The 15,871-nt window shown below is 39.8% G+C and overlaps 1 protein-coding gene across 1 annotated transcript; it reads left to right on the top strand.

Moving 5' to 3' along the window:
• Positions 1-307: 307 nt before the first annotated feature.
• On the top strand, positions 308-13,983 carry LOC126764664 (mucin-21). Its single transcript, XM_050482324.1, has 3 exons — positions 308-922; positions 9,862-10,008; positions 11,427-13,983. Exons 1-3 carry the CDS (start codon positions 720-722, stop codon positions 13,399-13,401), a joined length of 2,325 nt encoding a protein of 774 aa, XP_050338281.1. The 5' UTR covers positions 308-719; the 3' UTR covers positions 13,402-13,983.
• The last annotated feature ends 1,888 nt before the right edge of the window (positions 13,984-15,871 follow it).

Below are 15,871 nucleotides of genomic sequence, written 5' to 3'. Positions count from 1 at the left end.
CTACTTCTGGACTTTTATAACTAAACTTAAGGGGGGACTCAATCGACTTAGAGCATGAGCATGCACGCACACAGGCGCAGGCTAACTCAACGATATTAGTGAAAAAACCTGGCTCCACTTAAACGCGACTTGTCGGCAATATATGTGCATACATATGCATGTGTGTATTGGTATGCGGTCGTATAATTGACGCGAAACGTTAGGTCGGCAAATGCTCGTTAAAGCGATCTTGTGTGTGCACGAGTACGCATAGGAAGGCGGGCAGTATGCGATTCGTTATCTGAACGATTGCCGGTGTTGGCGCGCTCTTGTTGGGAGCTCTATGTGGCGTTGTTGTTTCTGGCTGAAGTTGTTTGTTTGCTGTGCTTGAGGTATCGGCGAGTGTGTTGGTGTTGGTTAAGTCAGAGGGATTTCTCCTCGAAGATCAGCGATCGCTGGCGACAGTTTTCGTCGGTGGTTCGAGCTATGCGCGCAACATTGTGATCGCTTACGGATATTAACGATCACTTGTTCTTCGCATGTTGTTGGTGGAGGGCGTATGCGTGTGTGTAGAGTTTAACCAAATTCAACGTTTAGTAAAGAAATACGAATAGAAGGGCCTAAGAGCAAGAAAAATTAACAGAAAAGAAAAGAATAATATGAAACAATTAAATTATTCTGTAAAATAATTATTTAATCAATAAAGAGTTACGACTTTGTGTTCGGTGGTGTTTGTCATAATGGATGCCGACATTAGTTCTCCCGAGTCGAAACAATCTCGCTCTAAGCCGGTGGAAACACTTGTGTTGGCAAACTATGCCGCTAAGGCGGAGCAGAAGCGTGGTGGTGTTGGCAATGGCCGCAAAGAGGATGAGCGCATTACGACAGCTGTTATGAAGGTCTTGGAGGGATACGATTGGAACTTGGTTCAAGCAACCGCCAAGTGAGTGCTATACAAATATATTTATAAGTTATAGACCCCTTCAATATAACGTTATTGCTTGAAATTGCTAATAGTGCGAATACTGTGTAAAGAAGAACTTCAAAAGCATCAAATGGTGAATACAGACAATGTCCATAGGAACGTCCACATCCGCTACTAATCTTAAAAGTAACTCTAATAACTAAAAGAGCTTAAATTCTACTTAGTCTCTAGTTCTTTTGGCTCCTCACAGCGACCACAAGTGCCCTTCGAATGCCATCGTGAGTACGTATCCCTTCGGAGACGATCAAAATCGCCCAACATTCTTAATAATAAATTTTAAATTTTCAAAAACTCTTGGGGAGATAAGAGTCTTTTTACTGTTTTAATATTCAACTTGTTGGTCAGTCTTATCAAAACCAAGTTCCGAATAAATATAAATATGCCAACGGTGCTTATTTCTTTTATGATGGTTTTTATATTTCTGTATAAATGTCCCTTTTTATACTCTGAACAGGGTTATATTAAGTTTGCGACGGTTTTAACACCTTGAAGAAAACGTGGGACTCTCTATAAAGTATATAGTATACATATGTACATATAATGTGACGAACTGAGTCGATTCAACGTTTAGTAAATATTGGAATATCGATCTGAAATTTTGCCGACGTGCGTTTCTCTCCAAGAAGTTGCAGTCCAAGGCAACGCTAGAGCCTCCACATATGTATGTATACTATATTGTTCAGTTCGAATCATTATCATAGAAACTGATCGATCACAATACAGATAAAGATCGTCTAGAAAGGTCTGTTTTTAAGTAACCTTAATTCGACTTGAAGCTTGCTTGTACTAAACTACGTGGCTAGAACAAACTAGTAAAACATTGGGGATATTATAGCTTCGCTGCAGCCGAAATTAACGTCTTTCTGTTTCTTATTTTCTGAGTTCTTTTTAATACTTTAAAGAACTTTACTTATTAGCAAATTTGTATTTATTAGACTGGCTAAGCGTTATAAATGTTGCTCAAAAAAGTGTTGGCATACAAAATTTCTCTGGAAAAAGTTTTTTCTCTGCAATCATAATGCTAAAAGTGTTATTACGGGCGTGCTCATGGTCCATAGATGCATCAAACTGTCATTATCAGTTTGCATATAATTGCCCTCGGGTGTGGAAAGTGGCAAATATGTGTTGATATCTACTAGAAATATTGGTGTGAAGTACTAATTTTTGCAAAACCAATATTTTTTAATAAAATGATACTGTCCCCCTATTGTTTGCTCAACTTATCATATCAAAATCGCACTTATGCCAAGCAATATGTTTATGTTTGTGCCATGAGATTGCAGAGCTTTATCTAAGCTACCGGGTGCACACCATCGCCGAAAACATGCTATCGCATATTGCTAATGAGTCATTTATTGTTGATGTCTTTATATGATTTTGAATTAAACACTTTAACTTGTGACACTTTGTAGTGTGAAATAAGTGTAACATTAGTGGAAATATGCTACATGAGGACAAACTACTATGTCTACGTATACCTACTGATCAAATTTGATCTGGATCGATGTGTTTTGTAGTCTATCCACTGAGCAACGGGAATATCGAGAAAGTTTGAGAAACACTGCTTACAAATTTTTCTGTGTGCATTAGAGAGATAGCAGATGATCCCAAAATCTCTAATGAATCGACTCAACCATTTCAGTGAGAAAACCGTGAGCAGGGGAGGATACAGAATATGGGTCGCCAATTCGATCGATCTATTGATATCAATCGATCAATTTATTGATATTATGTTTTGTTTATTTTTGGAAAATATTAGTTTCATTCATCCACAAAAAGGGAGATCTCACAATCTGCGCCAACTACCCTGGGATAAGCCTCCTTAACATCGCGTATAAGGTAAAGCGTATTGTGTGAAAGATTAAAGCCCACCGTCAACAAACTGATTGGACCTTATCAGTGTGGCTTTAGACCTGGAAAATCAACAACTGACAAGCTATTCGCTATGCGTCAAATCTTGGAAAAGACCCGTGAAATTAGCATTTCAAAGCTGTTTTTCACAGCACGAAAAGAAGCTGCCTTTTCCGCTATGTCTCAAATTGGTATCCCCGCAAAACTGATACGGCTGTGTAAACTGACGTTGAGCAACACCAAAAGCTCCGTCAGGATCGGGAGGGACCTCTCCGAGCCGTTCGATACCAAACGAGTTTTCAGACAAGCTGATATTGATATCATCGGCCTCAACACACGCGCCGTTAGTTCTGCTTTCTCCAGACTGGACAAGGAAGCAAAGCAAATGGGTCTGGCAGTGAACGAGCAAGACGAAATATCTCCTGTCATCAAACAAGCAGTCGTCGCAGTCGCGACTTGGCACTCACGTCACTATTGACAGTCGTAACTTTGAAGTTGTAGATAATTTCGTATATTTGGGAACCAGTGTAAACACCACCAACAATGTCAGCCTGGAAATCCAACGCAGGATAACTCTTGCCAACAGGTGCTACTTCGGACTGAGTAGGCAATTGAGAAGTAAAGTCCTCTCTCGACGAACAAAAAGCAAACTCTATAATTCCCGTCCTGCTATATGGTGCAGAGGCTTGGACGATGACAATAACTGATGAGTTGACGTTGCGAGTTTACGAAAGAAAAATTCTGCGGAAGATTTACGGTCCTTTGCGTGTAGGCCACGGCGAATATCGCATTCGATGGAACGATGAGCTGTATGAGATATACGACGACATTGACATAGTTCAGTGAATTAAAAGACAGCGGCTACGCTGGCTAGGTTATGTTGTCCGAATGGACGAAAACACTCCAGCTCTGAAAGTATTCGACGCCGTACCAGCCGGGGGAAGCAGAGGAAGAGGAAGACCTCCACTCCGTTGGAAGGACCAGGTGGAGAAAGACCTGGCTACGCTTGGAATATCCAATTGGCGCCCTGTAGCGCAAAGAAGAAACGACTGGCGCTGTTGTTAACTCGGTTATAATCGCGTAAGCGGTGTCTACGCCAATTAAGAAGAAGAAGATTAGTTTCATTTTGCCATATCTTTATATTTTTTGTTCATATTATATTTACTAGAGAGATTATTGTTATGACAACAATTGCAAAATTATTGTGGAGCACTGGGCATCCCTTCGAATTACAGGCGCGGGCGGAATTGTTCCTGGTCTCTTCCCCTCTCTCCTTCACTGAGATCAACACATTTTGGTTGGTGATTTGGGTATGAAGAGTGTCAATGCTAAATTCATACCAAAATAAATATGTAAATGTTTTGCACAATTCAGTTAATCAATCTGATCATTTACATTTATATAATTTATAGCGACATTGACGTTTTGGCAAACTTAATATTCTCTGTTCAGGATGTGAAAAGATAACATAGAAAATCCTGGAAACCTATGAACACTTTCAATGAAACAAAATGTTACTTCAACTCAATAACTTTAAAATTTGAAGCAGCTGAGCTTCATCAGATTTGATTCCACTCGACCAAAGGTCCAATGCCTTACATACATATATAGTTTGTTCTTATTTTCAGTATAGCTGGGCAAATCTTAACCTAAGATGCGTTCATCTCAAATTATGATTGGACTTTATCTCAATGCTGTAGCTACAAGTTATTATGTTACATATTCTTGATTTTCACCTGGTTTCTCCATGTACGTCGCTTATCAATTGTAAGATAAATTTGTATGACACCTATATGTTAAAGTGGTCTAGTATTGGAAAACCTGACAAAAGACCAGCTTCTGGTGGAGAAAAGAATAAAATAAAATCAATATCTCAAAATCTGATGAATTAGTTCGCCTATGTGCAGACGGTTAGCTGGAAGATATTTTTGTTAGAAGATTACAGAATGGTAGTAAGGCATTAGCTAGTGGCCTTGGATGAACATGAAGTCTAAATATATATTTCTACGAATATTGGTAAACAGTGTAAAGTCACTCAACTTCTTTTGATTTTTAGTTTTTTTTATCACAAGTATTGGTACTCATGGCTTTGTCCTCCTTCGATACAAAAACTCATCTTCTAAACATTTTCGGACATTAGAGTTATTCTAAGATAGAGGCAATGTAAATGAGTGGAAAGTGATTTAATAAACTCGCTTGCAGATAACCATAGTCCTTTTTCAGATATGAGGCTCATTGAGCTTTCTATAATTGCTCATTGTACTTACATCCTATAATTTTATTTCTTTTTTGTGAGTTACTTACATATCTACATATATCACATTATGTGCTCTCAACATTTCATTTATTAAGAGTGAACAAACCAGTGGACATTTCGATAATACTACATAATCATAACGACACACACACACATCTTTCAGAACATATTATAAATATGTACCATTATTAAATACTAGACCTAAGAGATTGTAATCATATCCTTACTGCGTTGTTGTCAAGGATGTCGTGAGTTCCTCTCAAATTATAATTGAACTTTTTCTCAACACTGTAGTTATTCTGCTATATTTTTATGTTGCATGTTCTGTTTTGTTTGCTAAGAATGTCCGTTCGTCATTCGCCCAGCATCTAAAAAAGTAGCCGCAATGCCTGGAAATGCATCTGCCAATGCGATTTTCTGTTGTGATACGTATATTATAAACGCCTTGTTCACTAACAAAACTAGCACTGACAATATTCATATGTGTGGAAACAAAAATTACTGTACCCTGGCAGTAGCTATGAGATGTTAATTTGTTTTTTTCTTTTTGAAGTAAAAAATAATAAAATAGTTTTGAAAATTATCCTGCCCGTGACTGGTTCTAAGCTACATCCTCCCCAATTTTCAGCCAAATCTGCATAAAATGCCTCTATTAGGACCTTCTGTAGGACTAAAGGAATACCTAAAAAGCGTTTCATTTTTGTACACATATAAGATAAGATGAAAGCACATATGTACATACATAGTTACAGACGAAGGAAAGTTCATATTTTTCTACAGTACATTGTTTATATGTTTAAAAATATTTTAGTATAAAAACATGTATGTATGTATATGTGATTTAAACTGTGCTTTGTTATAGTTTATAGTGCCTAGACGGTACACATGGGCTGTTTTCCGTTTTGATAATCAAGAGATTTAAGATGAGTGGGTCAATAAATAAATAACACACACTTAATACAATTCCAAACGCTCTAATCCGCATAACAATCATTATCTCAAGACGTATGATTCACCAAATCTAAATGAAGACCGAAAATTGTACTTTTGAGATTTGTGTTATTTGTCTCCTAAGCATGAGAATCTTCTAATATTTCCTTCATCTACACATAAAAATACGTAGTGTCTCATGTGCATGTATTTAACGCATATGTATGCAAGTATTTAGCTCGAAAAATCCAATTTTTTTCAAAGCAATCAAAAATTCAGCCGAATGGCAGCGGAAATTTGTTTAAGCTACTTTACCTTGCCACAAAGTAACGTGGGGCTGCGGCCGCATCTCTGCTGCTTCATGGCTTATCAATTCGCGGCAGGTTTTTTATACGAATGGTTGTGTGTTGCACCGTTTTTTTGTGTTTTGCTGGTGAATGAAAAATTATTTGTTTGCTAAGATCGTCATCGCTTATCTCGCGCCAAAGCGCCCTGCAGCAGCCAGCGAAATGCATAGTGCGCTGGGCACTCAAAAAAAACAGTGCAAACAAGTGTCAACCGTAAAATGTCAACAAAGCAGCAAGTTCACAAAGCCAGCGAAAACAAGGGAAAACAAAAAGAAACCACTAACAAACAGCTTCCGACCTTCCGCTGCATTGAAGGCGAAAAGTGCTCAAAAAGAAACCAAAGCCGTAGCCGAAGCCGAAACCTAACAACTAACTCGCACACTGGTGTAAACAAACAAACAACAATAACAACAGTGACAGCAGCAGCAGCACACAAATTGCGTGTGCATATTTTAGGCCGAGCGTGCAGCCGTGAGTGGCCAACTCGGATTGAGTGCGTGGGAACTGTCACATAGCGGCCGACGCGGCGGCCGGGCGGACAGGTACTTGCTCGGCCGTTGCGGCAGTGAAGTCGCACTTCCATAAACGTAGCTGCAACGTGCTTAAGGCACAAACATACGTGCACACGCGCAGCGACGCGCCTCCTGTGCAGCGCTGCGCTCGTGTGCGTGAGTGTAGTTTTATTATCTGTTCAATAAATATTTACTTTTTCGCTCGTATAGTTTTGTTGCTGGTTTCGGTTTCGGTTCTGTTGTACATTGCTGCAACAAATGGGCTGCACGGTGCACATTTAACCGAAAATTAATTTGTTTGCCGCGGCTAAATAACCATAGACATGTGTGCGGGTATATACATATATACATACATATCCGTTATATGCATGTGCGTGTGAGAGTACTTAAACAACAGCCACATCAAAAGGTGCTAATTGCGCTTATTTCGTTCAAATGTAAATTTATTTACGAATTTGTTATAAGTAGTATTTGCATTGTATTCATTTCATTTCATTTTTCATTTTTAACTCACCCATATTTGTACAAGTATGCATATACATACTTACATACATACATATAAGTAAGAGTATTTGGACTGACTGTGTCACTTGGGTTGCCTCAATTCCAAGTTTCTTCCGATTGCTAAATCATTTTTAAAACTCTCAAAACATGTTGCTCTTAGTATGATAACTTTCCTTAATGGTTGCTTGTGACTTCTAAAAATAATTGAGATGCGTTAGGTATTTGTACTGGCGCTCCAATGCTCAGCTGTACTCGAGCTTAGTCCTATCTTACTGACGAATGAAGAAGCATTTCATCTCACATAATATTCAGTTTATTACACAAAGTTCAAGTTCTTTTATTTTCTCTAAGTATGCGTACCTAATTACGATAAGACAATATGCCGGCGAAATCGAGCCTCCAAACAATGCGCCTGCGCAATTACATTTTGAATCTCTTATTAAAAGATAAAAAATCACGTAGTCACTTACAAATTGGCAAAACAGCATTCTCACATACTCACATTCACGCCCAAATGGGATTGAATTATTACCGAACTGAGGGATATGAATTAAAAAGCAACTGCATTCTTCCGTCGCTGGTCACATTTTGGACCATTTTGTGCATTTCCTAACTGACAGACGTATCGACATGCATAAAAACATACTTCCTGCTGCCCTCGCCATTTCAAATCACCCCATTGCATATGTTTTATGCTTTGGTATCATGCATACTACACAGATTGTATTGCAAAACGTCTGTGACTCTGACAGATGACACAAGTCCACTTCGGTGCAGATTTCGTGTGATGTCTCTTGTTTACACTGAGATTTGCAGGCGCACAAACAAACACGTTCGCAACGTAGTAGAAAATGTGGAACTGACTTTCAAAGATACTGGTTACACAGTAATCTCTTTCTGGTAGTGTTCAAGTCGTAAGAGTTTTTGTGCTTCAATAAATAGGTTGCACTTGGGTACCAAGTTGATCTTTTAAAAATTTTAATTGTTTTCGAATAATGGTCTAAAATGAAGCACTGTCATCATTTACAGGGCATATTTATGGCTTACAGGTATATCTCCCAAGCAAGTGAGCACCTAAAATATTAATTAAGATGGGTTGTGGACCGGTATCCAGTCCAAATGAATGGGTTTCTCATTAGTCTGGTGTCAGTGCACATTTCCGTTAAATTTCGCCTATGCGGTTGCGGCTGCGTCTGCGTTTGTTTACTCGCAGATTTTCTTTTTCCACTGGCTGCTGCATCCTTCCCCTTCTCCAGCGCTTACGCGGCCGGGCACTTCACGCTTGGCAGCGCGCTAATCACATTCAACTGATGCATTTCTCCGCCGTGGCACTTGTTGCTGCCTGTGGGTTTTGTATTTTTTGTCCACGTCGCTAGTGTTGTTTGTGTTGGCTTTGGCAGTATGTAGATTTGCAAAACTCATTAAATGATAGCTTGAAGTGCGCTGGCATCTTCTTCATTTCATTACACGAAAAATATGACAAAATGGCACTTTGCTCGTATACTCCCGCCAGCGTTGCATGCCACATCAACATCAACGTTCAGCGTCCGGTGTAAATGAAGCATCGAGTAGCAGGCACATTTGCACTTTGATAACTCACTGCCTGGGACCAACGTCGCCTGTGCGATATGAATGAAGTGTGAACGCGCCAAATTAAAAAGGGCGGGTTCACGCATAAATATTGCCTTCGAATCAGCTAAGATGCATGCGATTTTATATGGCAAAAATTGTACAAGCATTTTTATATCTCGTCCACTTCAGAAAATTAACGCCGTTTTGCAAGTCGCAAAACCATTTAGAACTTCTTTTCAGTGACGTATTATCCCCACTTTAGTGTCGTAGCTGGCTGGGACTTGCTTTTGCCACTTGAGTTAGATTGTGCGTAGAAGCAGTCGCAATATTTTGATACCGCCATGGCGCTTGTGCTGCATTTTGTTTTGATACCAAGCGAATTCTCTCATGGTGACTTTCGTACTTCACGCTGTCGGCGTTGGTAATGCCAGTGTGGCAAGACATAAAGTGCTGGATTTCAATATGCTGAAATCAAGAAGACTCACTGCTTCCGTTCAATAGCAATGGTTTTTGGAATCTACCCTGATCTGACTAATTGGGCTGATCACACTATTTTCCATGTTGTATTCACGATGATTCTTCATGCAAAATCTTTTTCCTAAAACTTTTTTCAAGTGAGTTTTATATAATATAAACTACATATTCTATCATGATATTCGACACAAAACTATGAACACTCTGTACTGAGAATTAAGCAGAGAATTGTATGCCATGAATATAATAAAAGCGGTCTTTTACAACCATTTTTGCGCCCCATCCAGATCGGTATTCTATAATGCACACAAATGCGATAGAATATTAGTTTTTCAAATACTGGAAAATGTGTTTCGTTTCCAACCACTTTGAGTAATCGGATATTTGATCACTACTTTGAAATAAGTCTTACAATGATATATTGATATTGTATGATTTTTTCGGTTTCAGAGTCCCTTCGGACCGCAAAAAGGATCACATCAAGCGACCAATGAATGCGTTTATGGTCTGGGCACAGGCAGCACGACGGGTAATGTCCAAGCAGTACCCCCATTTACAAAACTCAGAGTTGAGTAAATCGCTCGGAAAATTGTGGAAGTAAGTACTTGTTAAATAAATTCTATACACTTTCGAATATTCTAGAGCACGAAAATTATACCCTGAATAGGGTATATTAAGTTTGTCACGAAGTTTGTAACACCCAGAAGGAAGCGTCGGAGACCCTATAAAGTATATATATAAATGATCAGTATGTTCAGCTGAGTCGATTGAGCCATGTCCGTCTGTCTGTCTGTCCGTCCGTCCGTCCGTCTGTATATATACGAACTAGGACCTCAGCTTTTAAGATATCGTTTTGAAATTTTGCAAACGTCATTTTCTCTTCAAGAAGCTGCTTATTTGTCGGAACTGCCGATATAGGACCACTATAGCATATAGCTGCCATACAAACTGAACGATCGGAATCAAGTTCTTGTATGGAAAGCTTTCGCATTTGACGTGGTATCTTCACGAAATTTGACATGGATTACTGCTTAAGGTAATAATATAATCTCCGAAAAAATTGTTCAGATCGGCTTACTATAGCATATAGCTTCCATATAAACTGAACACATAGTTACTAAAAGAAATGCACCAGTGAAGGGTATATTAGCTTCGGTGCAGCCGAAGTTAACGTTCTTTCTTGTTTTATTTGAGCAATGAGCCAAATTCGTAAATTAAGTAAATAAACTTCCTTGGAGTGAGTTATGTGTAGGTCTGGTTCAAGACCAGTTTGGAGGTGATACTGGTGATTTGTGTGTCGAATTGAATTTCAGCTCTGGCTAATCTTAGAATTACAAAATTTAATAGACAAGAAATGTGACAGATAAAATTATAAATCAACTCAAAGATATTATGTGCTATGCTTACACTAATCAAGTTTATATTTAATCGTGAGACTGTCAAGCTTCGAATTCGCGGAATTTTGTTTGACAATAAAAGTTCTCAGCGAAGCGCAAATTACGTTTGTACTGAAAATTTCATGGTTCATCGATAGCGTTTTGGTGATAAGTACGAACATTCAGTCAGCCGCGTTTTGCTCGATTCAGCTCAATGTACGGAAAGTTAGCTTATCAACATCGAACCAAAAAAATGAAAAATTATTACATACTCATGCTTGGCCTGTTCGTAATTTGTCTTTGTCTTTTGTTGAGCAGCTGGGCTTCAATTCGTCGACACGCCTCATTGGAGGGCAACACTCGTACTTCACGACTCAATTACGAAGATCAATTAAAATGTGTTCTTTTTATTTTATTATTTTTTATTGAACTAAAATTAACATTCGATTTTGAGAAATGTTGCGAGTCTTTGTACTTGTCTCTTTTTCCTTACTTTCCGCCTCTTCTTTGGAAACATAAAAATTCATAATTTTATTAGAATGCCTTTTTTTGCTAGTCTTATAGAATTTAAGTTGCTTTTTACTTTGCTTATTTAACATAGTGCACTTTTTAAATTCGCTTCGACATTTTCTTCGACAGAAACCTGAAGGAGTCCGACAAGAAACCATTCATGGAATTCGCGGAGAAGCTGCGACTCACACACAAACAGGAGCATCCCGACTACAAATATCAGCCACGCCGCAAAAAAGCGCGCGCACTCCCAGCCAGCGGGGTGCAGTGCGACGATGTGCTGTCTGCGACGACAACCACAAACTCTACCGCAAAACTGTCCTGTGAAACAGCAACGGATTGTGCAACTGGCGCCTTTCAGTCAAAGAGCTGCAGTGGGACGGCCGCTATCCGGAAGGTAATGGGCGGAGGTAACGCAGCAACCGCAAATCGAATTAGTGGGCGCATCATTAAGCCAACGTCACAGCCGTGCCATAACAGCGGTAAAATGGATGCGCTGAGCAGCTACAGCACGAACGCGACTTTTCGCAATTCGAATACCAGCAGTAATGGCGCTATCACATGCGCCGCGGATATGCTGAATAGCGAGGCTTTCATTAGCTCGTTGAACAGCGCATGTGCCGCTTCATTGCAGAACGCTGCTAACGGTGGACTCATACCCGAATTGGCGGGACTTGATTTCGGGCAACAGTCGCAGCATTATGATTATGCGCGTCCAATGGATTCACCCTGCTCAACGGCGAGTTCATTGCAATCGACTGGCGCCAGTACTTCCGTCGATGGTCAGCCGCTCACACCTCCTGCCACACCATATACATTAAGTAGCGGCAGTCTGCTAAGCGCCACTTTAAACGACAAACGTACGCCCACGCAGGTACAGCTATCACAGGCACACAACTTATTACGACCACTCAGTGCAGCTGCTGTGGTGGACTCGGATGCTGTCGTCGGTTATGGTGTGCTAGGGGATGGCACCCGCGAGTACATTTCTTTAGATGAAAGCCAGTATAATTCTGGGCTGCTGGATTTTCACCGTTCTACCCATGAACTATTGACGGCTAACGAGTTAGCTTCATCAAACTACAATTCAGCGGGCGGTTTAAGCGGGGGACGCATTTTTAATCCAGATACAACTGCGAGCGAAAGCTATAATAATTATGCCACCGGCCAGTACCTTGCCTACAATTACGTTTCAAATACAGATGCCTGCAATTCGCCACATTCCATTGGAGTCTTGAATTACTTGGAGTCCGCATCATCTGCATCGGGGGTGGTGGGTGCAGGCAGTAACAGCAACAGCTCTAACAAATCGCCCTCGGCATGTTCAATGGGCAAGTTCTCAGCGGTGCATAGCTACTTAGCGCCGACTTCGATGAGCAATAGCGACATTGATCCTAAGGAAATTGACCAATATCTCATGGATCAAGTGATGGCGCCTCTGACCCAGGCCGAAGCTTCACAATTGCCGCCACGGTCGGTGTCCGCAGTGTCAACGACATGCCCTTCTAGCACCTCGGTCTCGTCCGGAGCTGGCGCGGTGTGTACAACAATAACTAAAGCGCCGTCGGTAGCAACAACAATCCCAAGGGGCAGCTCATGCATAAGGTCCATCGGCGGTAAAACGAATAGCGCCGTTGGAGATGGGGGCGAAGCCAATAATTCTGTGAAATCCTCTGCTTCATTTCAATCGCTCCACAAATCACATCCACAGCAACAACAAAACGATGTTTTAGAGCTGCAATCGATACATCGGATATCAAGCACAACAACATCATCATCGACATCACCAGCAGCAACGAATGGCATTTCCAGTGAATACGGCGCGAACAGCGCCAGCAACGCCAATGAGAGTTGCAACAACAACAACGGCGGTATGGGTGGCAGCAATGTCGGGAGCTCCGGTAATTGCTTTTATGTGAGTGGCATTGACATGAACGCATCGGCGTTGTCAGTCTCCCATGGTTATCATCACCATCACTATGGACCACATCACCTATCGCAGCAGCAGCAGTCCTCGCCACATCACCAAGCACAACGCGACCAGCAGCAGTCGCACCACCAACAACAGCAACAACATATATGGGGTAGTTATGTCAGTCCATAATCAGCTTTATCGGGTGCTTGGCCAGCCGACGAGCTTTCAACAGCTGCTCATTTACTCTTCCATCCGCTGCAGTTGTTCGCGTGCTCATCCGACTTTACTGCTTGGCAATTGGTCACATAAGTAGTCCCAAACCCATACTTAAATGTTCGTACAACTCGACAAATTGGCATGACTAAATATTTTCCCGGTTGAGAGGAGTTGCAGTTCGATTTTACATTTCTCGACGCTTAACGTTTGCTTAACTGCTCAATTTTCGGAGCGGTTAATTATTTCGGACTGCCTGGCAACTCTGTAACTTTGTCACGTAAAGTCAATGCATGATTAATGGAACGATCGAAGAGCCTCCAGCAATTGGAGCGCCATAAGGTTTTTATACCGTTTGGTTCATAGTGTAATTCCAGTCTATTTTTTTTATAAAAATTGCAAAAACATTTTTGTGTAGAAAGTACTAAGAATGGGATTAATGAAAATTTCATTAACTATTTTGCTCTTTATCCTATGAAGTTATAGTAAGTAAGCGAATGTTAGTAATTTTAAGTTAATGTAGCTGTTTCTTTATTGTATTTTAATTGAATAAAGTAATGAATATAATTCACGGCTAAATTGATTACAATCTTACGTAATTTTGACCTACGCAATACTGTTTTCGACGTGGCAGGGGAGGTCTGACCCTGCGAATTTTGTTGTGCAGAAGTTGAAAAATTACAGGCTTTCTCTCTCTGGGCGGATTTGATAGTTTTCCCAAAACTTTATAAATTTGTGAAATATTTTGATTTTCTCTGCAAATCACAAAATACTAGTTAGACAATTGCAAAAAGAAAATTGTCAGCTCATTTACTGCATTAAATTATATTTGTCTGATGATTTGTTAAATAAATAAATCCAACGAGTTAAATATTTGCGGTGAAATTTGCTAATTTGTTCCAAATACACCGAGAAATAATTGAAAGCGGCGACAAAATTTCACTCCAATACGTTTTGATGTTATTACTTGTCATTCCATTATTTTTTAAGGTCTTAAAAGTATTTAGCACAGTTTAGCATTTATGTTATGGTCACCGTTTTGACCAATAACTTACTGTCATTTTGAAGAAAATTTTATAATGCCATTTTCGTCTCTTTGGTAAAACACTGGAACCAACTATTGTTCTTCCATCTGATTATACTGCTTTTCTTGAGGTGAACTTTCCATGAACTTTCCACCAGCAAAATCATTCGCCAAAGACAGGAAAAGGAAGTAATCATCTGTTGTCAAATCCCAACTATAAGGTAGACCCATAAAAACCTTACAAGCAAACTTCCGGAGCATGTGCCGACACACTATTGATGTGTGTAACCTGGCGCTGTCGTGATAGAAGATAATTCCTCTCTTCTTTGGATAATAAAGTTCACCGTTTCTTAACAAATACTTCCGTTAGACGGTTCAAATGTACAGCACATGTCAGATATGCCTAATATACCTTTTCAATTATTTCATACATTGTTGTGTGGTCAGAAATTTTGTTCCCAATAATTTGCATATTAATATTGAAATAAGCAAATAATTAAACTGACCGCCATTTTTCTAACAAATTGTAGATATTTTCAGTACAAGAAAGTCGCTGACAACAAACAGATAACTAACCACAAATTAACTTAAAAGTACTTTGCACGAATGCGTTAATTTCCTCATTCTCAAACGAACAAACGAGTAAATATGTACTTACGAATGTATGTATGAATTTAAAGAGCTCTTACCACATTTTGGACAATTGGGTGCCAAAATAGAAATGTTTTGGAGAACGTAATTAGCTGCCATCAAATTATCTTAGTTTGTTCCCACTGCAGCGAATGCCTGAGAAACTCACACAGTGCCGCACCAACAAACGCATGTGTAGTAAAAACGAGTGTTTTGCCAGCTAATTAACATCAGCGTGTTATGAAGCACACTCGTGTGTAGACTTGTAGGTGAACGTTAGATTGTGACAACTGTTGAACATTTTTGGCTGAAAGTCTCAATTCAAGCGATAAAAATCAGAAATTTCCTTTACATAAAGCCACCAATACACATACACACACACAATCGAGCAGTAGCAGATGTGGAATTTCGAGCTTCCATGACTGCTTCTAAAATTTTAATGCTTTTTGTGACCGATTCGGAATTCTTCGATATTTGCTTGCATGCGTGCTCACTGAGGTACTCGCTGCTCGCTGCTCGCACTTGGCTGGCAGCGCTATTGTACCCTCTGATCCCCACATTGTATGGGTCATTAGAATTTATGATCTTTTATAGTTCGAGCGGACGTCGCCACTTTAATTGGCTGCAGTATATGCAGAACATTTGTTTGAGCATTAAATTGTTTAGTTTTTGTGCCGCGAGTGCTGAGGATTATATTTTCAGTCTCGACGTATGTATATTCAGAAAGTGTGCAATTACAAAACCGTAACGATATGTGCAACATGTTGTGAAAAAAACCAATAACAAATTATA

Source organism: Bactrocera neohumeralis, chromosome 2, assembly GCF_024586455.1.
Source record: "Bactrocera neohumeralis isolate Rockhampton chromosome 2, APGP_CSIRO_Bneo_wtdbg2-racon-allhic-juicebox.fasta_v2, whole genome shotgun sequence".
Classification (NCBI taxonomy): Eukaryota; Metazoa; Arthropoda; class Insecta; order Diptera; family Tephritidae; genus Bactrocera; species Bactrocera neohumeralis.
Note: the sequence above shows the minus strand (reverse complement) of the source record. Positions and strands in the feature narration are given on the sequence as shown.

Excerpts from the sequence above, each read along its gene's own strand:
- LOC126764664 (XM_050482324.1), top strand. The coding sequence starts at position 720 with ATGGATGCCGACATTAGTTCTCCCGAGTCGAAACAATCTCGCTCTAAG. Across the intron at positions 923-9,861 it reads TTGGTTCAAGCAACCGCCAA|AGTCCCTTCGGACCGCAAAA; the intron begins GTGAGTGCTATA and ends TTTCGGTTTCAG. Across the intron at positions 10,009-11,426 it reads TCGCTCGGAAAATTGTGGAA|AAACCTGAAGGAGTCCGACA; the intron begins GTAAGTACTTGT and ends TTTCTTCGACAG.